The 24777-nt window shown below is 36.0% G+C and overlaps 1 protein-coding gene across 1 annotated transcript in view; it reads right to left on the bottom strand.

The window, feature by feature from the left end:
* UNC80 (unc-80 homolog, NALCN channel complex subunit) overlaps positions 1 to 24777 on the bottom strand; it is a 199091-nt gene that overhangs the window by 32521 nt on the left and 141793 nt on the right. The window contains exons 41-55 of the mRNA XM_070737780.1: positions 23812 to 23913; positions 22257 to 22437; positions 21543 to 21811; positions 21192 to 21326; positions 20225 to 20363; positions 18953 to 19049; positions 18114 to 18284; positions 16658 to 16750; positions 13103 to 13138; positions 12555 to 12773; positions 9041 to 9241; positions 6282 to 6405; positions 2845 to 2970; positions 1463 to 1586; positions 56 to 262 (exon numbers count right to left, since the gene is read on the bottom strand). Of these exons, the coding sequence (XP_070593881.1) occupies positions 56 to 262; positions 1463 to 1586; positions 2845 to 2970; positions 6282 to 6405; positions 9041 to 9241; positions 12555 to 12773; positions 13103 to 13138; positions 16658 to 16750; positions 18114 to 18284; positions 18953 to 19049; positions 20225 to 20363; positions 21192 to 21326; positions 21543 to 21811; positions 22257 to 22437; positions 23812 to 23913 (2224 nt within the window). The remainder of the gene's footprint in view (positions 1 to 55; positions 263 to 1462; positions 1587 to 2844; positions 2971 to 6281; positions 6406 to 9040; positions 9242 to 12554; positions 12774 to 13102; positions 13139 to 16657; positions 16751 to 18113; positions 18285 to 18952; positions 19050 to 20224; positions 20364 to 21191; positions 21327 to 21542; positions 21812 to 22256; positions 22438 to 23811; positions 23914 to 24777) is intronic.

Below are 24777 nucleotides of genomic sequence, written 5' to 3'. Positions count from 1 at the left end.
GTCATCCTATCAGCTTGATCTCAATTTTCATTGCCAGACAGAAATTCCCACTCACCCAGGTAGGCAGCTTGACTAGTGGATTCAGCTAGCCCTTCTTTACGCAGGTCCTTTCCTGCATCTCCTGGAGTGGAGCAGTGGGCAGGGGAGCTCTCCAGCATGAAGTTCTTACTACGTGAAGTGCTAATAATGCGAGGTGGCAGTAAAATGTTAATGACTGTCTGGAGCAGCAGGAGAACTTCTGGCTGCTCCAGCCAAGGGCTGTCTGCATGATATCAAAAGGAAAAGACAAAGAGCAAATCAGATGTTGATTCCTATAAAACTGTGACGGTAAACGTATGGCACACGTGCCAGAGGTGGCATGCAGAACCCTCTCTATGGGCACGTGCACCATTGCCACTGCTAGTTTCCAGCGCTCACGTGTGTGCCGGCCGGCTAGTCTTTACGGGCACCAGAGCACCAGAAAACGGCCTGAAAGCAGCCCCAAAGCAGCCAAAAAAACAGGCCAATTTTGGGGGCATTTCCCAGTCCATTTTTGGGTTATTTTCAGGACCATTTTCAGAGCTGAAAATGGCCAGAAAATGGCCCAAAAACAAGCCAGAAAACATGGTGAAAAAACAGTCTGTTTTTCAGCCCCAAAACTGCTGCCGGTTCTCTGGCGTGCTCTCATGCACATGCATACACATTCGTTCCAGTTGGGACACTTGGTGCCGAAAAGGTTCACCATCACTGCTTTAATAAACACACATGATGACACATAAATATTATGTAAACCACAATCAGTTTTCCTACCTTTTCCTTCTGTAAGCAAAAGACAAATTTATTCAAGAAAAACCACAGCAAGACAAGACAAAGGAATCATGCTCTTTCTTGGCATTCCTACATTATATTATATTTGGTTTTGATTCTTTAACAATTGAGGCTCATACTGGACTTCACCAGGGCTTACTAACCAGATAGACGTATATGGGCCTTAGCCCTATGAACTAAGCTGTATCCTCCCATGCAAACTCTCAGGTGGCAGATCAGAGCCCATCACAGCCGAAAGTGTGAATGAACCCTTTGAAACAAAATCAGATGCACTGCAGACACGATCATGTTAAACAAGAGAGTTTAAACCACAAGGAAGAGTAGCTCATACAGAAGCTGTGTGTTTTTCTTGTTTGCCCCCATTTTTTCTTAGATATAGGTGCATTTTTGCTTGTCCGGCCTGCTCTGTCATTGTGGTGATTTCTAAAAGAGGAGTTCCTCTGTCAAAGATTTAATTCTGAAAACACAGCTGAAATGAGAGAAGGACACTACAACACACCAATGTTCTCATCCAAGTCCTCAACGAACCATACAGACAATAACCAGAAAGAATGCTTGTGCCAAAAGAAACATGAAGGTATAACAATGCACAAAATTACTGTTTCAGAGAGGCAGGCAGGAGGGGGAAACAAAATATTCTTTCTGTTAATCAGACCTTTGCTTCCTGATCCTACTGTGAGCACAAATGGAATCAGTAGATTTAAAAGCATTCCTTCCCTTCTCTCCTGATTGGTGAATGGGGAGATCACATGGCTTAAGGGAAAATCTTCTTTTAAAGCCTATGCAGTGATAATAAAAAAGATTAAAGATCAATTCAAACTGATAGATTAAAGTAGCAATTTTAAAAAATTGGATCCAAAGATACTTGGTTCACCCAATATATTACAGGATAGATTCATCACCTTAGATTTTTAGCTTCAACATAATCAATTGATTAAACATGCAATTTTTGGGGCTCATTGACCTATTTGTTTGGTTTAAATGATGCAGACTCTATACTGATAATTACCTATACCGACTCAAACCAAAAGCTCTGAAATTTAAAAAAGGCTAGAAAAAAATGGAAGGAAAAGTATTTCAGTCATTTTAAAGAATTCTCTACATCTCTCTGAAAATGTACATTTGGAAGACCATACCTATTGTTTGGTTTTGATCCTGATTCTGCCAAATGCCAAAGATTGAACAGAGAGGGAACTGAAACAGAAAGCCTACATCTGGGGAAAAGATGTCTTATATTCTTCCTTCTCACCTTATTTTAGCATCAATGAAGAATTAACCCCTCTCCATAAAACAGCACAAAATTTGCATTTTCCAAGTAGGAGCAATGCAGTGTAGCATCCCAAGTTATTCAACAGAGTTTAGGCTATTAAGAATGTATAATGAACTATTTTAAAAACCATTAATTTGATATAAATCCCAGATTATCTTCATCTGTCTGTCAGAAATATTAAATATTTAAGTAATTGAAAGGGTAAAAGAGGAGGGAAGGAGAGAGTGGGAGGGAGAGAAGCTAGCAATTAAGTTCTGGAAATCTGGGATAGTAATGATAAGCAATATGGGTTTGCAATCTGGAAATTATGTGGAATAATTCAGAGGACAGAATGTAAAAATATCTGATCTTCAGATTCATATAAAGCACTTCCATGAAATTAGCTTTAGCCTTTCAAGTCCACAACCTACAAAAAACTTATTACTTCTGGATTTTTGTAGCTCTTATTATTCATCTAAGAAGTAAAAATAAATAATGCTAATCTACATTGTCAGGAAATATAGTTGTTGCTCATGTCAGGTCTTTGGTTGGCTTCAATCTGCACAATTCCAATGTGACTCAATGGAATTACGCTAAATTGACACCCACCAAAGACTTAGAGAGTTGCTAAATGCTATGTTATGAAACTTCAGCATTAAGTAAAGGGAAGTAAGATCTTTGCCTCACAGTTTTTGCCCAGCTTTCTGCAGAAAACAAAAGATCACCAGTGAACTGGTATCTCAACCTCATAAGAAGCAAAGCCTGTCTAACAGGCAAGGCAGTCACACCTGAATCTGCAATGCTACAAGCCGGACAACAGCTGTGCTGAAGGGTAGAGGTGGCGAGAGATAAGGGCTGAGATGAAGAAGGGGTAATCCATCGGCCACACTGGAAGGTCCTACTACTCCCATCACCTGCAATACAAACACAGCACATCACCTTGACCAACTATTTCAATTCCATCCATGCCATACCCTCTAATGTTAATGAGGTACTTCAGATAGCGCAAGACTGGAATGCTCAGGGCCCTCCAAATGCCTTGCGGTAGCTGGGGTCAAGAAGGGAATGGAGTGGTTCTAGCAGGAGATGGATGGGAAGGAAAAGGCACTACTACAGGGTTAGCAGGATGGAAGGCACAAGGAAAATCAAGAATGTACCCAGTACTAGCCCTGAATAACCAGCACTGTACTGGTAGAATAGGCGAGGCTGGAGGGTATGCCATGTAGTTACTGTACTCAATGGAAACATGTATTTGAAATCATCAATATTGTACCAGTTGGCCTGAGTTATTATCTCCTTATGTCAGGATAAAGTCCTGAGTCTGATCCAGATTGAGATTAACACAATATTCAGACTCCCTTGTATGATTGTTCATATAATGTTCAGATTCTTCTCTTGTATAAGGATTAAACTTGCATGGGGATAGAGGGAGAATTTCAATGTATGTACTGTACATAAGATTTTAACATAGAATTTATGTCAAGAATAATTTCAGGCCATGATAAAGGGCCTCTCAAAACAAAAACAAAAATACACACTCTACTATCAGATGGTTTAATGGCTACTCAAAACAATTGAAACTTATATTTTGATCTAATTGCTTGGTGTAAGTGTAGGGTTTTTTTCAGGAATTTGATAGTGACAAATTATATAGTCTGTGACAAATTATATAATTTGTCATAGATTTCTTAAATTTTTGGCTTGAATATGTGTGTGCACAGAAAGGAAATTTAAAAAGGCAGCATAAAGGGTTTTGATTCTTTTTTACATGAATCACATGCATATGATATATGATAAAAATGGGCAGGACTTCAGTTACATAATCATGAGCATCATTTTGGCACAACTACAAGATCCTGGCCATTTTTTGACATCTCTCCCACCCAAGACCTCAGCTAACACAAGCATCTTGTTCTGGCCAATTTTAAATGCTGGATTAATTATTAATATTGATTGGAGGTTCTCATTTGTATTGAAGCACTCATTTCTTCCAGTCTGCTTTCCATCAGTTCTGTTTGTTTTTCAATAATTAGATCTTTCAAAGGAAGAAAACAAAACTTCAATTTTGAAGGATTGGATATCCACTAATTTTCTTTTCTAATTATTATTTATTAGGTTTGTATACCATTCAACCCCCTAACAATTCTGGGAAAATAATAATAAGTAGGAATATAAGACACTTGTACCCTTTAACACATCATTTCATACCAAAGATTCCTGAACTTGGATCTTGGGACATTAGGTTCTCGAATTTAATTATTGATCTGTGCCACCAATCTCAGTATGATCCTCCACCTAGTGAAAGTTGTATAATCTTGATAATCTAATAAAGTTCCCGGTATACTGTATTAGACCAAAAGTCAGTATAGCTCAACATCTTGTTACTACTGTGTCTGATTTCAGCTGAATTTCCTGAATTTCCTGCATTCTACGATCCTCCAGACTAACACATGGCAACTCCAAATCTCAACTAGCAAATGCTCTGTCCTACACATTGGGAAGAAGAATCTGAACTCCAAATACGAACTGAATAATCAAATTATCACAGATAAACTCCACTCGGTTAAAGACCTTGGTATACTAATAATAAAAGATTTAAGTGCTAAAGCCCACTGCAACAATATAGCCAAGAAGGCTTCAAGAGTTGTAAACCTAATGCTACATAGCTTCTGCTCTGGCAATCTCACATTACTTACCAGAGCTTACAAAACATTTGCCAGACCCATCCTCGAATACAGCTCATCTGTTTGGAACCCATATCACATCTCAGACATTAACACCCTTGAAAATGTCCAAAGATACTTCACCAGAAGAGCCCTTCACCCCTCCACTCGAAACAGAATATCCTACGAGACTAGACTTTCAATCCTGGGCCTAGAAAGTTTAGCACTAAGATGCCTTAAACAAGATCTAAGTATTGCCCACAAGATCATATGCTGCAATGTCCTGCCTGTCGGCGACTACTTCAGCTTCAACCACAGCAACACAAGAGCACACAACAGATTCAAACTTAATATTAACCGCTCCAAACTTGACTGCAAAAAATATGACTTCAGTAACCGAGTTGTCGAAGCATGGAACTCCATGGTGTCATCTCCAAACCCCCAACACTTTACCCTTAGATTATCTACGGTTGACCTATCCAGATTCCTAAGAAGTCAGTAAGGGGCGAGTACAAGTGAACTAGAGTGCCTTCCGTCCCCTGTCCTATTGCTCTCCTATATCTCCTACTATAATCAAAATCATTTCAAAAGATCAATGAAAATGACAACTCATTTAAACCAGCATTGTATATAGGGAACTTATTCCAATTTATTAGCTTTCATTTTAACCTTATAAAACCTCAATATTTTTATCCATTGATTTTCTACTTAAATGAGTGTTATTGTTACATTAGGTATTCTAGCTTCTTTCATTTTTTTAACTGGAGAGGTATCACACCTGTGAAAGATTTATCTATTGTTGAATTGTCTTTCAAGTCAGCTGTAATTAATTAATCAATTTTATGCATGCCAAGGGTATGTTGGTTTTACAATAAGGGTTTTTTAGTTGTTTTAGTATTGGATTTACATGCTGTTTTTTATTACTGTTGTTAGCCGCCCCAAGTCTACGGAGAGGGGTGGCATACAAATCAAATCAAATCAAATCAAATCAAAAAACAAACAAACAAACAAACAAATAAATAAATAAATACCAGGTCAAACTGATGTTCTTTAATGCAATCAAGAAACATCTATGTTAAAGAGTCAGAAGATCTGAACATCATACAAAGACACCACAAACTTTCTTTAAACTATGAATATTATAAATCGCAGTACAATTTCTTTCTAATAATTTGCTGAGTTAAGAGTTAATGTCCTTTTGCATTATTTTTACAAGGGGAGGCTGAATAATGTCTCCAGGGTCCCACACTTCTTTCCAACTCCTCTGTCAGGTGTATGCAGGTGTGTGCAGTATCCACCACCCCACTCTCCAACTTGCAGCCCTCAACTCTCAGCGCAACACGCAGAAGTGGATTTTCAGAGTGGTACGTGGAAAGTAGCCAAAACCAGTCATTGGATTATGGGTTTCTTTTTCATTCTCTCCCCCTGCACCACTTTGAAAATTTACTTCATTAGGCCTGGGGTTAATCAAGGAAGTTCTTTCTCGGAGTGCTGAACAGGGAATTTGTATTGTAGAAGGTAGCTTCGTAAATGTGTAGGAGATTGCCATTTTATTTACTCACCAGATTGACACAGACATTGATCAATGACCTAAGGTGAGGCAGGAAGGATATGATTGGCTGCCTCTGAAGTGTCAAACAAACCCCTTCAATCAAATTGCTGGCTGGCTCCCATTCAACCTGTCTCCTAGAACACAATGGTAGGTGGCATTAAATGTTAGCCTAGAAAAAGGCAACTGAGAAATAGGAACACCAAGGAAAGTGCAAGATAAAGATCTCAGATGGCAATAACCTGTATCTCAGGGTGATCATTTTACCTGTTATTCACAGGGATAGTGGAATAAAAAAACATTGTAGAAAAAAGTGGCCCTGCAAAATGCTTAAATAACCAGCAAAACATAAATGAGGGAGGAAACAATGAACATGGGCAAATCACACTTGTTACTTTTATAAAGATAAAACCTTGCAAATGAAGCAAATTTCTAATGTTTAGGAGATATGTGTTTACAATCAGCCTATCTGTACTGAGAAAAGCTCTGAATATTCTGAGAAATTCAATTCAGGGTGTAAAAATTTTATTCTCTCAATAACATCACTGTTTATAATACATAACTGAACTCCGGTGTTTGATGAATAAAGCTCTTTGAGATTCAAAACATACTTTCTCATTTGTCCATAGCAGGATATTTTTTATTTTTTGTTGAATTACTTGCATGCTATCATAGACCCATGGGTTTAGTGGTTGTAAATGGTTGTGTAGCTGATCTATCATTTCCATCTCTTTAGGTCACCCAAAAGAATGCCCTATGGTTCTTCATTGAATATTGATGGACACCTTGGCTGAATGATCCATGATTTACTTCTGCTTCATTGAATTCAACTTTTTAAAATATTAGCAAAGAATTTGCATAGAAGCAGTATATGAAAATGAATTTAGAATAATTATGGGTTATTAATTCATCATTAGTTTTTTTCCAAAGAGGAAAGAATTTAGACCTATGTTTCAGAAAACAAATAGAGTGTTTCTGAAACATAGGTCCAAATTCTTTCCTCTTTGGAAAAAAACTAATGATGAATTTTGCCTACCAAGAGAAAGATAACATATCCTATGGAATTTTGAAATATTTATCTTAAAATTCAACAAATTTGTACCCATGCTGGGTACATATATTCAACATGCTAGTTTAGACTAGAGAATGGAATTATCACTGGATGAAGAATCATAAAATGCATTCATCTTACAGGGTGGTTTTAAAATCAGAAAGTAGACTGAGAATACTGTATAATTGTGATGCAAAATATTTTTCTTCAGGGATGATAGGACATTTCTGGGAATGTTCTTAAATTTTAAAGATCAATGTGGCATTTGTGATATTCTACAAATAAATTAATACCCCATCATTTCAAGAATGTTAAGACAATATTAGTGTTTCCTATCCAGTGGTATAAAGAGAAAACATAATTACACTTATGTTGAATTATTTGAATTATTTCTCATATCAATGCTTAAAAAGAAGTCAGGAAATTTGAAGTATCAAAAATCTGTTTCTTTGTTCCAGAATTCATTAAGGTAGCTACCATTCTGAGATCAAGCTGATCATAGGGAAAAGTCAAATGTTTGCTAATAGATTTGGAAATATAGACAAATCTAACATTCTCCAAGGATGCATTCTCTTAATTAAAAAACCTAGACAGCATCAAACAGATTCTAAACCTTTAAAATCTAAAAAAATATGTAGTGATGTACATTTCCATGGGTCTAGTTCAATCTCATGAAACAAATTTCAAAGGTTACCTTAAATTTTATATAGCTGTTCCAAGTTGTTGGTCATTCTAATAACAGATATATATATGTATATATACTAGATATATACTTTTGTAGGAACTATCTAAATAACTTGCTATTGCAGAATCATGTGATTAATCTGAGGTGAAAATAAACTAATATAGCTCAAACATGCTAAGAATTTGGATCACATAATTTACAAAAATGAAGGCTATTGATTGTGCTACTTATGGATACTGACCTCAATTAAGCAGCACAGCATAAAAACATGTTCCATGATGTGAGAGATAGAACTTACTGTGTATATCTATATATCTATATCTATATCTATATCTATATCTATATCTATATCTATCTATCTATCTATCTATCTATCTATCTATCTATCTATCTATCTATCTATCTATCTATATGCTTTTTATGTTGGATCCCTTAATTTTAAACTTGCAGCTAAAAACATTTTATATATATCAATATATCAAATGTTTTTAGCTGAAAGTTTAAAATTAAGGGATCCGACATAAAACACACACACACACACACACACACACACACACAGATAGATAGATAGATAGATAGATAGATAGATAGATAGAGATAGAGATAGAGATAGAGATAGATAGAGATAGATAGATAGATATAGATATAGAGATATAGAGATAGACAGACAGACAGACAGACAGACAGACAGACAGACAGACAGACAGACAGACAGACAGATATAATTAAAATCACATTGTGTCATTTGATATAACTTTAGAATTTACCAAACCAGAAAAAAAATACCTATATCAGATTCTTGTGACTCTCCACGAAAGGTGCATTTCTGCTACCATGGTTTCCCAATACAATCACAGGGCCATATGCCAATAAAATAAATATATTTTTAAATATTTACTATAAGAATTCAGTGCATCACACAACACCACCACCACCAATAACAACAACAACAATAACAACAATGATAATACGACCTGTCCTTCATGACTTGCAAATTCAGAAACAGATCCCATAGTTTTCTGACAAACACACTTACCTCAAAGTAGGCATCTTGTGAATTTTATTGAACATACGATCCAGTCTTTTCAAGATGAGGATAAGGGCAGGCCTCACTGCCTCAGCTGTCCAGTCAGTGATGGGCAACATTTCCATGATGTATCGCCGGAGCCCCCGGCTCTCCATTGTTTGGGTATCATAAGGTGCCAGCTTCAAAAGGGAATGTGCAATCTCTGCCAATCTAAAACCATTGCTCATTAAGTGGAAAATCTGGATTTTGTTACTGGAGCTCTTTTGAGAAAACAATGAAATATTGTTTAATGGAAAAACTCACTCTCAATAACTAAATGCTATATAGTCCAAAAAGATAACTGATCATCATACTGGTGATTCTCATTGTCTGATGCAACCATTTCATTCTGATGCGCTCTAGAAATGTGGCAACCTAAAGACTATGATAGTAAAATAATGTAGGAATTTGATATCAGGAGGACACAATGGGATAAAGAAATCTGACCTTAAATCTTCAAAATTATTAAATATTTTTCTATATTTTTTTTCTGAAATGCAAAAATATTTATTTAAATGAACCATATATATATGTACCTAAATAATATAATGGCTGAAATAAATAATGGTATTTCTTATATCCATACTGCATTCTTAATAATTCTGTTACATAGTAGGTTTACTAGATAGAGAAACCATATTATATAGGTAGTCCTCCACTTACAACCACAAATGAGCCCAGAAATGCTAAACAAGATAATTATTAATTATTATTATGACCTTTTTGCCACAGTTATTAAGTGAATTACTGCAGTTGTTAAGTTAGCAACATAGTTATTAAGTGAATTGGCTTCTCCGTTTATTTTGCTTGTCAGAAAGTGATGACTCTGGGACAGTGCAACTGTCATAAATAGATGTGGTTGCCAAGCATCCAATTTTGATCACGTAATTATGGGGATGCTGCAGTAGCATGAAAAAATGGTCATAAATCACTTTTTTCCAGTATTGTTGTAATGTTAAAATGGTTACTAAGTGAATAGTTGGAAATTGAAGATTACCTGTATTCATTTCTTAGTTTTATGTATTATATGCAATACTATATAAAATTATTATCTAAAGGCTGGGGAAAAATACTAGAGCAGTGTAATAGAACCACGTTTTAAAATAGAATGTTAATATGTTGCAATAGTACTGATCCCTACGTATCCAGTTTTATCATATTGTATTGTTTAATGATATACATATACTTTAGTATTATCTTAAGCATAATTAAATCTATTTATATAGTTTTCAGACATTTCTGGTATTTTGAGTATTAGAAGACAAAATCAATGTTATTTGTTAATCTGTTAATGAAACAAAAGAATGTTTTCCCCTTAGGAAAACTGAAGGAATCATGAAGTTAATTTTAATCAGAGCATACATTCTACTTTATCCAATTCAAGAAAGCTTAGTTTAATAATAGAAATGCATATACATTAAAACTGCCCTATAGTACAATCTTCGCAAGTTTCAATGACAGCTTGTTCCCAGGATCTTCATTTCCCCTTTCTGGGAAGACAGGCAATATTTCTCTTGTAATACAAAGAGACAGTGGCAAATGTAGAGATAGATTCCCTATGGACATTATCACCATAAGGAATATGTTTTGGCTTTCTCTTTATCCTCATATATTTTTTGTTCTTCTAGTCATGGCACAATTTGCAAAACTTATCTCTCTGGCTGGAATCAAGAATAGAAGGAAGAGGAGGATAAAGAGAAGGCGTAAGTATAGCAATGGGGAAGAACCTAAATTTTAGGCCTAGTTACTTCTTTTAGCAATAGTTACTTTTTTATTTTTGAAATCTGTTTGGTCCCTTTATTGTCTGTATTGTTGGTCATTAATTTTCTTAGAAGGTTGAAAAAAAATTGGGGCTGCCTCCTCTGGTCTAGAAGAGAGAGAAAAGAGGTTCTCATTTCTACAAGATGATAGGAGTAAATGGAAAACTTAAGCCAGGTCAGGAAACAAACACCACAGAGATTTTAGGATGTTACTTGATCATTGTAGGCCAGGGGTGTCAAACTCAACTTCATTGAGGGCTGCATCAGAGTTGTGTTGACCATGTGTGTGTGTGTGGCCAGGATGGGTGTGGCCAGCCTACAGGGTTGTCAAACTCACGGGCCAGATCCAGCATGCAGGGTTCTTAGATATGGCCCGAAACAGTGAGGGACTGGCCTAATGGTGCCTTCGGTAGTCTAATGCTCTGCCAGTGAAAACGGGCTCCCAAGCTCCATTTCTGGCTGTGACGGCCTCCTGAAACCCTTTGCCAATGACAATGGAGCTTGGGAGGGCCGCATGTAGGCCAGTCCCTCACTGTTTCGGGCCATATCTAAGAACCCTGCATGCTGGATCTGGCCCGTGAGTTTGACAACCCTGTAGGCTGGATCAGCCCTTGAGGAGTTTGACACCCCTCCTGTAGGCTATAATAAGAAAATCTTGAAACCCCATTAGATATTCTCCCCTCTCCCATTTTATATCAAATAAAAGCTCATTTCTTCCTTCCTCAAAGTCAGTTCATATTCTTTTACAGAAGGAATGGCAGACCCATGGTGCAGAATGGTGGATGGGAAAAGCTAGATGATCACTGGATGCACTACCATCAGATAAATTCTTGTTCTTTGATTTCTCAGCTATCTAAAGTTAAGGTCTACCTGGTAGAGGATAGGATTGTATGCCTGAAGGTTTCCTATAAACAAGAGAGTAGTTACCCAAGCTCTTGGTGGCCAAGGATGCTGTAAATAAGATTCACCTGACACAGAGTTCACTGACACTGAAAGCTCCACTCAGAGATAGAACTGATTGAAAATGCATAATCTGAAGATAGATGAAATCAAGTAATAACCCCTTTTTTAATCAGCACAAGATTTCTGAAACTGACAGGAAACCTCGGTTGCCCCAGAAATCAGAATCAAGACTGATGAACCTTATTTTCTACAACTATGAAGAAAAGGGAAAGGATCATAGCTGCTAAAATGAAAACTTTATTTTCTTCAACAAAAATTTCTGTATCTAAATATATTTCTGCAAAAAATGTATCTATATCTTAGAGGGGCATGTTATATGATATGTTCCTGACAACCTTTCAACAATCTGATTCCAGGGATAAGAAAAGTCATAAATATAAATGCCAACCATGTTGACAATGCAATGACAAAAAATACACACTGAATGATTTCCTGAAAACAAACTTAGCTGAATTTTGCACACAAAAATGACAAAATTAATAGTTATAAATTTCAGCTAATGGAAGACACTGCAGAACAGATTTTCCATTGTTGTGATTTTACCTTATTTCTGATATCTACAATGTTTGAAATGTTTAGATCAGATTTCCCTTTCCCTTTTTATAATAGCACCTGAAATCATTTGGAAGAGAAAAAAAATCTTATTCTACTTACAACTGAAAGAAGCATAAAAATCTTTTTTGTATATTATAGTGCACACTTATCATACACACTTATTGCTATTGGATAGTCAAATATTTACGGACATTCAAAAATAATACCTCATATGAGACTTAACATCCAGCAGCTCTAAAGAAGTCACCCTGGGCTCTCCAGCTAGGTTCTGTAAAATCTTCAGTCGGGGGCCACAGTGTTTGTAAAATTCAGTGCATATATTCAATAGGGACTCACGAGGTCGCCGAAACTCTTCTCTAGCAATACGTTCATCCAGCTCCTCTCGCTGGATGCCTTGGCCTTCCTCTAGCAAATGAAGGTTTTCTCTGAATATAACAAACGGGAAATGCAGAATATGGAAATCGAGAGTCAAGAATGGGCTGATATGTGATATCATTGTCATGAATCCTGCCTGCTGATGGAACACACCTGTACAGGAAATGTACCTTTGCAAGGAAATCATTGCTTGATATTTCTCATAAGAGAAGCAGCCAAAGAAGGCAGAAACTGTTACTTAATGGGCTTTTGGCTGTTTTCTCCTGGTATGGAATCTCTGGCATAAAGCCATTCAAAATAAATCCCAGTGTGGGAAGATTGTATTAAAGGAACATATTGCAAATTCTAAAGAAAGAGGCTGGTCGCAATATTCCAGTACCTGATAAAATGCAGTTTGGCTCCTTGCTCTGGGTACCTGGAATTTAGAAGACAAAAACAAGGACAGAGGAATTCAAAAATCATAAGGCAAGGTACATTTTGGTCTAGAACAAATACTCACAATACATATGGTTAGGTCCCACAGAGTCAGCCTTCTCCAGGTCCTGTCAACTAGACAATGTCGTCTGGTGGGACCTAGGGGAAGAGCCTTCTCTGTAGGGGCCCTGGCCCTCTGGAATCAGCTTCCCCCGGAGATTCGCACTGCCCCCACCCTCCTCGCCTTCCGTAAAAGTTTAAAGACCTATTTATGCTGCCAGGCTTGGGACCATTATACCCTAGGCCCCTGGCCGACGAATGTAGTATGTTTTGATGTTGTGAATGGTAATGGATGATTTTAATTCCATTAGTGTTTTTTTAAGTTTTAGTTATATTAATTGGATTTTTTAGTTATGTATACCGTATATTGTTTTTCAACATGTTGTGAGCCGCCCCGAGTCCTCAGAGAGGGGCGGCATACAAATCCAATTAATTAATTAATTAATTAATTAATTAATTAATTAATTAATTAATTAATTAATTAATTAATTAATTAATTAATTAATTAATTAATTAATTAATTAATTAATTAATTAATTAATTAATTAATTAATTAATTAATTAATTAATTAATTAATTAATTAATTAATATCCAGCCTCCTGATAACACCTGTTCTGTATATGGAACAACTTCTTCTTGCACAAGAGTCATATTTGAATATGGTGCTGTATATGCATCAAATCCAATGCACCAATACCATGCTAGATTGCTATTCTGCACATTTCTTTGAGATAGCAATAGCTCTGTTTAGACCTACATATTTTGGATGTAATACACACATAGCTCTATTTAATATTATGTTTGCCAATGGCTATAGTATAGTCATATCTAGCGAACACAGAGTACAGTGGTAACTCTACTTGAGAACACCTCTACTTAAGAACTTTTCTAGATAAGAACTGGGTGTTCAAGATTTTTTGCCTCTTCTTAAGAACCATTTTCTACTTAAGAACCCAAGCCCGGAAAAATTACCCAGGAAATTTGAGAATGGCACGAAGGCCTGGCCAGTGTCCTGCCATTCCCCCTTTAATCCCGATCATCTCTGGCTTTTCTGGGCTGCCAGAGAAGCCTTTCGATGGTGCTTATGGAGGCTTTGGCAGCCCAGAGTGAACAAAGCATTTTCCTTTCTCTGGGCGCTAGGACAGGGAATAAATCTCTGCCAGCGCCCAGAGAAAAGAAACACTCTCTGCGCTCTGGGCAGCAACTGTCCTCCTCCTCTTCTTCCTCCTCCTCCTCCCACCCAAATTCCAAGCTTTTATTTCTTTCCTAATGGGTTTGCACACATTATTTTCTTTTACATTGATTCCTATGGGAAAAATTGCTTAGAAACATAAAAACATAGAAGTCTGACGGCAGAAAAAGACCTCATGGTCCATCTAGTCTGCCCTTAGACTATTTTCTGTATTTTATCTTAGGATGGATATATGTTTATCCCAGGCATGTTTAAATTCAGTTACTGTGGATTTATCTACCACGTCTGCTGGAAGTTTGTTCCAAGGATCTACTACTCTTTCAGTAAAATAATATTTTCTCATGTTGCTTTTGATCTTTCCCCCAACTAACTTCAGATTGTGTCCCCTTGTTCTTGTGTTCACTTTCCTATTAAAAACACTTCCCTCCTGGACCTTATTTAACCCTTTAATATATTTAAATGTTTCGATCATGTCCCCCCCTTTTCCTTCTGTCCTCCAGACTATACAGATTGAGTTCATTAAGTCTTTCCTGATACGTTTTATGCTTAAGACCTTCCACCATTCTTGTAGCCCGTCTTTGGACCCGTTCAATTTTGTTAATATCTTTTTGTAGGTGAGGTCTCCAGAACTGAACACAGTATTCCAAATGTGGTCTCACCAGCATTCTATATAGCGGGATCATAATCTCCCTCTTCCTGCTTGTTATACTTACTTGCTTCTACTTACAAACTTTTCTACTTATGAATCTGGTCACCTAATGAATTAAGTTCTTAAGTAGAGGTACCACTATATCTTGGTCTGTTCACCAGAAGAAAAGAGCTTTGCTTTCAAGTGGGGAAACATTTCTATACAAACAGTAGCATGTCAATGAACCACATATACTTGGAAGAAAGTTCAAATAAAATTTAAGTAGAAGAAAAGGTGTGAGGGCTTTCCTTCAGGTACTGCCTTTAAGGTTACTATGTAGAAATCATTAAACTGATTGCCTTATATGCATAAATATTCATTAGCTATCAGGATAGGCATAAGATATTTAAAAGTCTAGACAAAATCATAAAGAATAAAGTCTAGCAGTGGCTTTTCAACCACTGTAATTAACAACAGTATTTTAGTTCATGAATGTTATCCAATTATGATATATTGTTTAAACTGGTATAAATTTACATATAATTTCAAATAGGCAGATAGAAAAGGGGGGAATTTTCTTATGTTTCCTCCTGTGTAATTCCACCATCTGTTTCATCCTAAACTAGCTACTCAGAATTAGAGGGGTGAAAGCAAGATAGAATGGTTCCATCTACATCCTCGACACTGGAAGTGGACAGAAAGATATAGAGAATGTATGCATATTCTGCCATCACATCTAAAAATAACAACATTCAAAAGTTCCCCTACTTCTGTCTTCTGCCCCAGCTTAATATGTCATGAAGTACATTGAGAAGGACTCAGACCATTCCTCAGGCAGCTGCTAGTTCCAACCCCAGTTCCAGTTTCAGACTAACTTCATTTGTCGTATTGCATATTAGTCTGATTCTTCTCACCCCAAGGCAGTGAGATTACTAAACACTGGGTATAAGCATATTTTCATGGGTGATATATTTATAGAAAGTGCACCTCAGGTTTCTAAATGATAGAAATAAATTTTGACATATGACTAAATTTCCTAATGTATTATGTCTCAAATTCTTGTGAGTTTTGAGCTGGCTTCTGCTAAAAACGAAACAAAATCCATTATCATTTCCTGGTTTGATCTAATAAGGTAAGTCTTATATCCTGTCCCTATCTGTCACAACATTCATTTTCTTATGCAATGTCATTTGGCAGGACCCAGGGGAAGAGCCTTCTCTGTGGTGCCCCCAGCCCTCTGGAACCAACTCCCCCCAGAGATTAGAATAGCCCCCATCCTCCTTGCCTTTTGTAAGCTTCTTAAAACCCACCTCTGCCATCAGGCATGGGGGAACTGAGATATTCTTTTCCCCTAGGTTTCTACAATTTATGTATGGTACGTTTGTATGTATGATTGGTTTTATAATAAGGGTTTTAGCTGTTTTAGTATTGGATTGTCACATGCTGTTTTTGCCACTGTTGTTAGCTGCCCCGAGTCTACGGAGAGGGGCGGCATACAAATCCAATAAATAATAAAATAATAATAATAATAATAATAATAATAATAATAATAATAATATTGTACAATATATAGATTATGCAAAAGCATTAGTATTAATAAATTTCAACAATACTTTGCAGGGCAGCCTCTTTTAAATACCTGGTATTTGTTCCAGCTGACATAGTATGGTTAGCAGTAGTTGTTCCTTTATGGCCTTGATCACAGCGACTCATCTGAGGTGCAGTCATTGGCCTGTTAATGGCAGTAGTAGCAGCAGTACAGTAATTAGTAGAGTAACAGTAATAGAAGAATTTTAGAATTGGAAAATCTATTTTAGTCTTCTCTGCTTAAATTAAATGAAAGCTTCAACTTGTTAAGCCTTGACTTAACACATCCAGCAAAGAGGAGTTCACCACCTTACGCATCAACTGATCTCACTGTCAGATTATTCTTAGAGCTGAGAAATGTTACATTGTTTATTATTGTTGTGAGCCGCTCTGAGTCTTTGGAGAGGGGCGGCATACAAATCTAATAAATTATTATTATTATTATTATTGTTGTTGTTGTTGTTGTTGTTGTTGTTATTATTATTATTATTATTATTATTATTATTACTACTACTACTACTACTACTACTACTACTACTACTACTACTACTCTAAGATTCAACTGGAAATAGCCAATATCTTAAATCTGTTATTCAATGTCCAGCCTTTAGAAGCAATAGAAGATAGATCTTTGACTTTTTAAATGTAATCTTTTTTCAGGTATTTGAAGAGGGCCATCAAGTTCTTACTCTCAATTTTCTCAAACAAAGTTTCAATCTCTCTTCATAGGCCTTAATTATTAATTATCTCATTCCTTCTATGTAAGGACTCCACAATCAACATAAAACTCACAATACTGTCTGACTATATAAATAAAATAATGAAACTATAGTAGAATAATACTGGTAGAACTATTATTTTTTTTGATGTGGAAACTTTGTTCTTATTGATGCGCCCTCATTAATCTTTTTGTGTCATACTAGTCTTTTTTGCTGATCTTGAAACATCTAAGAGGGGCAGACTTGGAAAGAAGAACTCCAAGAAACTGGAGATACAGGATATTGTTTGAACTAAATAAGTAAACAAATGAATAAATAAATCATGCTATAAATAGGCAATTAGAAAATGACAATACTCATATACGTCTCAAGAGTCAAGCTCAACCTAGGAAACACTTTATCTTTATGTGCATTTATCTTTATTAAAGCTCATTGCATTACTTTCCAGAAAAGGAGGAAAATAAATTCTGGATGGCAAATGCTGAATCTGCATTAATTAATCTGTGATGAAAATCCATCAGATAGATCCTACTTTGACACTCCTCCTCACCTCTGGCCTAATTTTCAGTGAAATAGATTTGATGAGGACTTAATTTTGAAATAAATAAATGTATTTTATAATACAGATGTGAATATTGCTCAATTAAATTCCTGTTCTTGTACCATACATACATTATACGATCAAATAATGGCACACAATTGTTTTCACCATGGGCAGGAACATAAAATTCCCATCTTTTTTCTCCTTGGACCCTTACAAGGTCATGGCAAGTAGGTGGTATAGCTCACCGAGTAAGAACTTCCACACTGTACAAAAGCGCTTGCAAGGATGTTGCAAGAGCAGCTGTAGCAGCAATCTCTTCTCGAGCAGCTGTCACGGTTTCCACTTGGGAAGTTTGCCTCTTAAGTTTCTGCAAGTAACAGGGCACTAGAGCTTCAAGGACCATCAGCATCTGAAGACTGAAACAATGTAGATCAATGATAACAATGCTATCAATGTGAGGTTACATCCAGAAGTGCAATACCCTTCCATTCAGGAGAAACCCGTTTTTATCTGCAGGAAAGGGTACTATGCACATACTTTATAACTAGTTCTTGTGAATATTAGGTATTTGGTATATTTTTTTAACAATAACAACTTCAAAAAAAATGTAATAAAATAAAACAGGAAGTAACTGAAAAAAAATGTTAAAGAGCAAGACAGTTTGAGAAGGCAAAAAGAGGGATATGTTTGCTTCCAGCGTGGTGTGGTTGAAGCAACCAGAAATAAGTGGTTTTTCTCTGTTACTTAGAGAAAGCTGAGCATCATCTAACTAGGTTCTATGGCTAAGCCTGAGAAAGGATAAGCACTGAGGAGACAATGAACATAGATAGAAGTTTAAAGGCCACCTAGAATAATCTGGAAATATCTGGAAATAGTAATGGCCTTCCAATCATTAGACACAGAGACAAATTTCAAGGAAAGAATAAATAAAAGAAAAAGAAAAAAATCCTTTAATAATCGTTGAATCAAGATGAATGTTTTAAACATTTTAATAAATGCAAGGTTATATATATATTTGAATGATAGATTGTTATGATACTTGTTTGAAAATGCAATTGGGAATTAACCAAGAAATAGTTGTTACCTTCTGAAAGACTCAGGTGCATATGCCACAACTGTTACACATAACTTTATGGCTTCACTGATTGAAAATGTCAGGTCCTCATTGCCATAACAGAAGTCTGAAATAGATACCAAATAGAATAAAACAGAGTATCAATAATATGGAAATATTGTGTCATGAGAGATAAAATAAATAAACATCTATGTTTTTTTGCTTTAGGAAACTAATTCCTGTTCCATCTCTATCTGTACATTTATACAATGCCTGTACATTGTATTAAAGTATAATTGATCATTAATGACATATCATGAATTCTATTAAAATTCTTTTCACTTTAGAATTTAAGGCTGCATTTTGCATTGACATTTATTTTAAAAATAGCAGCACTTCTAAATTAGTATGGATGGGATTACCTGATCAGGCTAGCCCTATTACCATTTACCTGGAAACTCCAGTGAAGACTGTAGTCTAAGAAAACATGTTATTATGTGACTGCACAGTAAAATTAACTAGGAAAATCCATTACAACATAGCAAGAATTACTTCCAAGAAAAAAATTAATATTAGAAAATATAAATAACAAGATACAATACAAGAATATAAAATAAAGAATATAAAGCCCAATAATATAGGTAGAAACAATCTAATAATATAGGTAGAAACAATGATAACCCAGTTTTCACAGTTTGCAAGAATTTTGTTTCTTTAAAAATTAAAACATACAACCACAATTGAGCCCAGAATTTCTGTTACTAAGTGAGGCATTTTGCCCCATTTTACAATCTTTCTTGCCACAATTGTTAAGTAAATTACTGCAATTGTTAAGTTAGTGATATTGTGAATATGGCTTTCCCATTGACTTTGCTTATCAGAAGGTTGCCAAAAGTAATCACATGACCTTGGAAAACTGCAAATGGTCATAAATATGAGTCAGTTGTCAATCATCTGAATTTTGAACACGTGAACATGGGGATGTTGCAATGGTCATAAGTCACTTTTTTCAATGCTGCTGTAACTTTGAATGGTCACTAAATGAACTGTTGTAAATTGAGGACTACCTGTAAAAGGTGTTTCTTTGTGGAGGAAAATCATAAAGTTTAAAGCAACAATTGTCTTCTCATTTAGTGAATAGGGGCAGACCAGAAGATCCTGCAGAGTGTAAGTAACGTAATATGACCCTGATCATTTAAAAAATTTTTTTTAACACTTTAGTGTTTATCAGAAAAAAGAAAGCAGAAATATATTTATTTCACAAGAAAAATGGCAATTAAAACAAAACCAAATTGAAAATACCTAATGATTTCAGGGGCTTCTCTGCTTTTACCAATTCTAGAATATCTAGGTTGTCAGAAGTATCTCCTTCTAAGGACTGTAGGAGATCAAACAGGCACTGAGCAGACACTCCCTTGCTGGATCCACTGTATGCAGTATCCTGCAGTGAAGAAAGCAATGTTGTTCTGTTTACTTGTTTGTTTATCTACTGGATTCCAAGACTGCCCTACTCCAAAAAAGACTCCTGTATCAGATTGTATCAGGGAAGGGCTATGTGTGTTTTTATGCCAAATCACCCTGGCATATTGAAGGAACATCACAGCCCCGTTTTTTTGCCTCTCAGCCCCACCAGGGGCCATATTCCAAGGCAGATAATTTTTTTAATAACCAGCAACTATAATTTATTTTATTTATTTATTTATTTATTGGATTTATATGCCGCCCCTCTCCGAAAATTCGGGGCGGCATATAAATAATCTATAGATGTAATATATGTGTGTGTGTGTGTGTGTGTGTGTGTGTTAGTGACAGCTAAATAACTTGAAATAGATCTATACTAGTCTCCCTTCATTTTTATTATCAGCAAAAATGTTACACACACACACACACAATATATTATTGAACGCCATCACTCTAATAAACAAATAATTCCCTAAATACTGTCAAATTATTCGTTAAGACTGAATTAGTTTTACTATTCATCATCTCATTGTTCCTATCATCCGTCTCCTCTTACTTATGACTGCATGACTGTAACTTTGTTGCTTGTATCCTTATCCTTATAAATTTATATTGAGATTGATTTTTTCCTAATTGCTTATTTGTACCCTATGACAATCATCACAAATTCCTTGTGGGTCCAATCACACTTGGCCAATAAAGAATTCTATCCTATCCTATCCTATCCTATTCTCATACCTCAATTGCAATTTCAGCATGGTCAGAAAACAATGAAAACAATTTTCATACAGCAGTTGCTGATACTCACAGGAAATTCCAGAAGTGGAGCAACACTAGCAAACAATTGCAGCACAAAAGGCTTACGATGCAGAATGTAAAACTGATGACAGGCAAATTCTATTGCTTGACGTAGCTGTGGATTACTCTCATAGTCAGCATATACCTGAGAAACAAGATAATCCTTAGGAGTTTTGATTTGATTCAAGAGACTGAAGGGTCATCTTCAAAAGCTGCACTATGATTCAAAGCAGTCATGATAAAGAATTAAAAGGATGCAATGAACAATGAGATCATCAAAGGATCCTTGGAAAGTTTGACCTAGCAGGATAGCCTAATGACTTCTTTAGGCCTTTTGTTTTTCTTATTTTAAGAAGCTTACCTGCAGCATAGTGGGAAGGATCCATTGGTAACCACTGAGAGAGAAGAGGTGGTTGAAATGTACAGCTGTGTTGATCACAGTAGCAGCATACTGCCTCAACAATGCACTATCCTCCGGGTGTAGGATCAGGGCTCCATTAAATACATTCAGGAACAGCATAATTTCATCCCCCCAGGGGAATTCACTGGGCATTCCAAGAAACATCTCTTCTAGCAGTTTAATCCATAAGCTTTTCTGAAGAGTATCCAGACCAAAGAGTTCCTTGCCAGCTAAGAGAACAGGGAGGACAATGTCATGGCAAAATGCAGCAGTTTATTTTAAAGAGAAATGTTACAACTTCCTTTAAAAAGAATCTCCAGAGATATCCATACACAATAGGGCTTGTTCTATTTTGCTGATCTCATATTAAACCCATTCAGTACTATTAAACAATTATGGTGATGCTATCTATGGATATCCAATTTTTTTTCTAAGCAACCAAATTACAGTCTCAATTTGGTGGTTCAGTAGAGCATCAGTAAAATGTTTTCCATATAGTTAGACCTGGTTAATACTTGTATGGGATGAAGACAGGAAATCCTAGTAGCCTATATTGGAAAGTAAGATAAAAACATCTTAGAAGAGAATAATGGCAAACCAATTATTTACTACTGTCAAAAAATGTATTTTTAGCCACCTGGAGTCAAGCTCAGCTTGAGGGAGACTTAGTGGTACCTTGTGGATCATTGAAGAGTGAGAATTCTGCATCAATGGCACTACGAGGAAATGAAGGCAAGCGAAGAAGGTCTTCTTGCAACAAAGACACATGAGACTGCTTGTGAGCCACAGGAATCTTCTGAGTCAGAGAAATGAGAAACAATACTCGACCCACTTCTTCTAATTTACGGGTAAATACCTAAAAACAACCAGCCAGAAAATGATTAAAATAATTGTTGATCCAAAACCAAAAATATAATTGTTATCAAGTGATTGTGCATTGTGCTCCACAGTTGTTTATGAAGAGGAGAGTGTTCATAGTACAAAGTTATCTGAGAGGTACAAACTGGAGGTATAAGAAATTATTCTTATCAGCGTACAGCATTATTAACATAGCCAGGAGACCACAAGGCAATTGCATAGTAGTAGTTTGGCCTGTCAAAATACAAGCCCTGTTGTAGGACACACTTACACACTTCGCCAAGGTACACCATAGGAAAGTGAGCTGGATTCACATCAGAGAGAAAGATGAGTGGCCCTTCCTACAGCATCACCCAGGGCCCCCGCCCTTCCAAGAACTGCTTCTTAAATGGGCATCACAATGGGAAGGTTCAGCACCATTAAGTATCTGATTGACAGCACAGAGCATCAACTTGTCTCCCTACTGAAGTGGTATCTATCTATCTATTTGCATACAACATGCTTTCAAACTGTTAGGTTGACAGAAGCTGGGATAAATGATTGGACCTCAAATTGTCGTGCAGGGCTAGGATGTGAACCGCTGGAACAGAACCATCCCTAGCATCATTAAACCACTGAGCCACAGTATCTGTAATAAAGGAATTGAGAACTGGAAATAAGTAATTAATTTTAGTTCCATGCTCTACGAGCCGTAACTAAGAACTATCAGAATGAATAAATAATTAGTAATAACAACTCTACATCTAGAACATGGATCTGAAGCAAATAACCTGGAGTAGAAATAAATGGATAAATAATTAGATGGAATATGTTTATGTAATTTAATTAATCTAATTTACAGTGTCACCTATTTTAATTATTTTAATTTATTCATATTTTGAAAACGCTATATGAATATATGTATCAAACGTATATTGCAGCAACAAGTTCTAAACTACATCTCACAAACAGCTTCGGACTAAGCACAAAAACATAAACCCAAGCAATATTTCCATATAGTGATAGAGTGACTTATTAGGCACAAGCTTATCCATCCTAACTCTAATCATATTTTTGAATGGAATAAGCAGAAATAATTAGGTAAATGGATCAGTGCTTTGCCTTACCATAAATTATGCTCCCACATAGCCAAGAGACTGTTCCAGAAATCTACGTCTAGGAATCCTAATTTCCTAGATAAGACTATACCTTATTCAACTCAAACATTTTCATAGCTATTAAGACACAGTAAATAGTACTTTGCACTGAAAATATAGAAATGAATAAGCTTGTGGCTTCTGTACCACAAAATATGTTTTAGATCATTCCAAATCATATACCAATATCATAATCTGGTGAGAATGCATTGTTGTGATGTTTATTATAAACATACCTGCTTTTGAATGAGTTCTTGCCCCCTTTCTGGATGCATGTGTACCAAATTCAATTGTGGAGATACTGATCTACGAAATGGGTAAATGTCACGGACATAGGTCTGTAAGATAATTTTTAAAAGCCTGTATTTTATAAATGAATTAAACATCTAGCACATTAGCAATTGTATTTTCAGAAACAATCATTCTTTTCATACATAATAGTATAGTGAAGGAGAAAATTTTCTCTGTTTTGGGTTTCTTTTTTACATAGGTTGATATCTGGTTAAGAAACAGAGAAAAAAAAATGGTCAATTTCCATACTGGTGATATATGCAAAGTGTGAACTCCTAGGATGAATATTGGGATAGATGGGATTAAGCTGGCAGCAATAGCCAACACCCTAGAAGAAAGGCTCAAAATCCAGATGGATCTTGACAGACTTGAACACTGGGCTCTATCTAACAAAAGTAAATTAAATGTGGAGAAAAGCAAGGTTTTATATTTAAGCAAGATAAAAAAGAGGGGGGATTAACCAACTGTATAAATACATATTAGGTGAAATTTGGCTCATTGGCAGTAATTGCAAGAGGGACCTTGGAGTCCTAGTGGACATTCATTTACATATGAGGCAGCATGTGTGGCAGCCACCAAAAAAGTCAATAAAACCCTAGGCTGCATTAATAGAAGGATAGAATCGAGATCATGTGAAGTATGAATACTGTTTTATACAATTTTAGTAAAACCGCACTTGGAATACTGCTTCCAGTTTTGATCACCAAAATATAAAAGATATTTTGAGATTCTGGAAAGTGTGCAGAGAAAATGACTAGGGATCTGAAGTCTAAAACATATGAAGAACAGTTTCAAAAATTGGGTATGTCTAGCACTGTTCCCCCTAAGCTGAGTTGTGTGCTGTAGTGCACGAGATTTCAAAGCTCAGCGTCGGAATTTCTAATTCCAGCGCAGAGGTCCGACCTCTGCAC

The sequence above is a fragment of the Erythrolamprus reginae genome, chromosome 1, assembly GCF_031021105.1.
Source record: "Erythrolamprus reginae isolate rEryReg1 chromosome 1, rEryReg1.hap1, whole genome shotgun sequence".
NCBI classification, from domain to species: Eukaryota; Metazoa; Chordata; class Lepidosauria; order Squamata; family Dipsadidae; genus Erythrolamprus; species Erythrolamprus reginae.
Note: the sequence above shows the minus strand (reverse complement) of the source record. Positions and strands in the feature narration are given on the sequence as shown.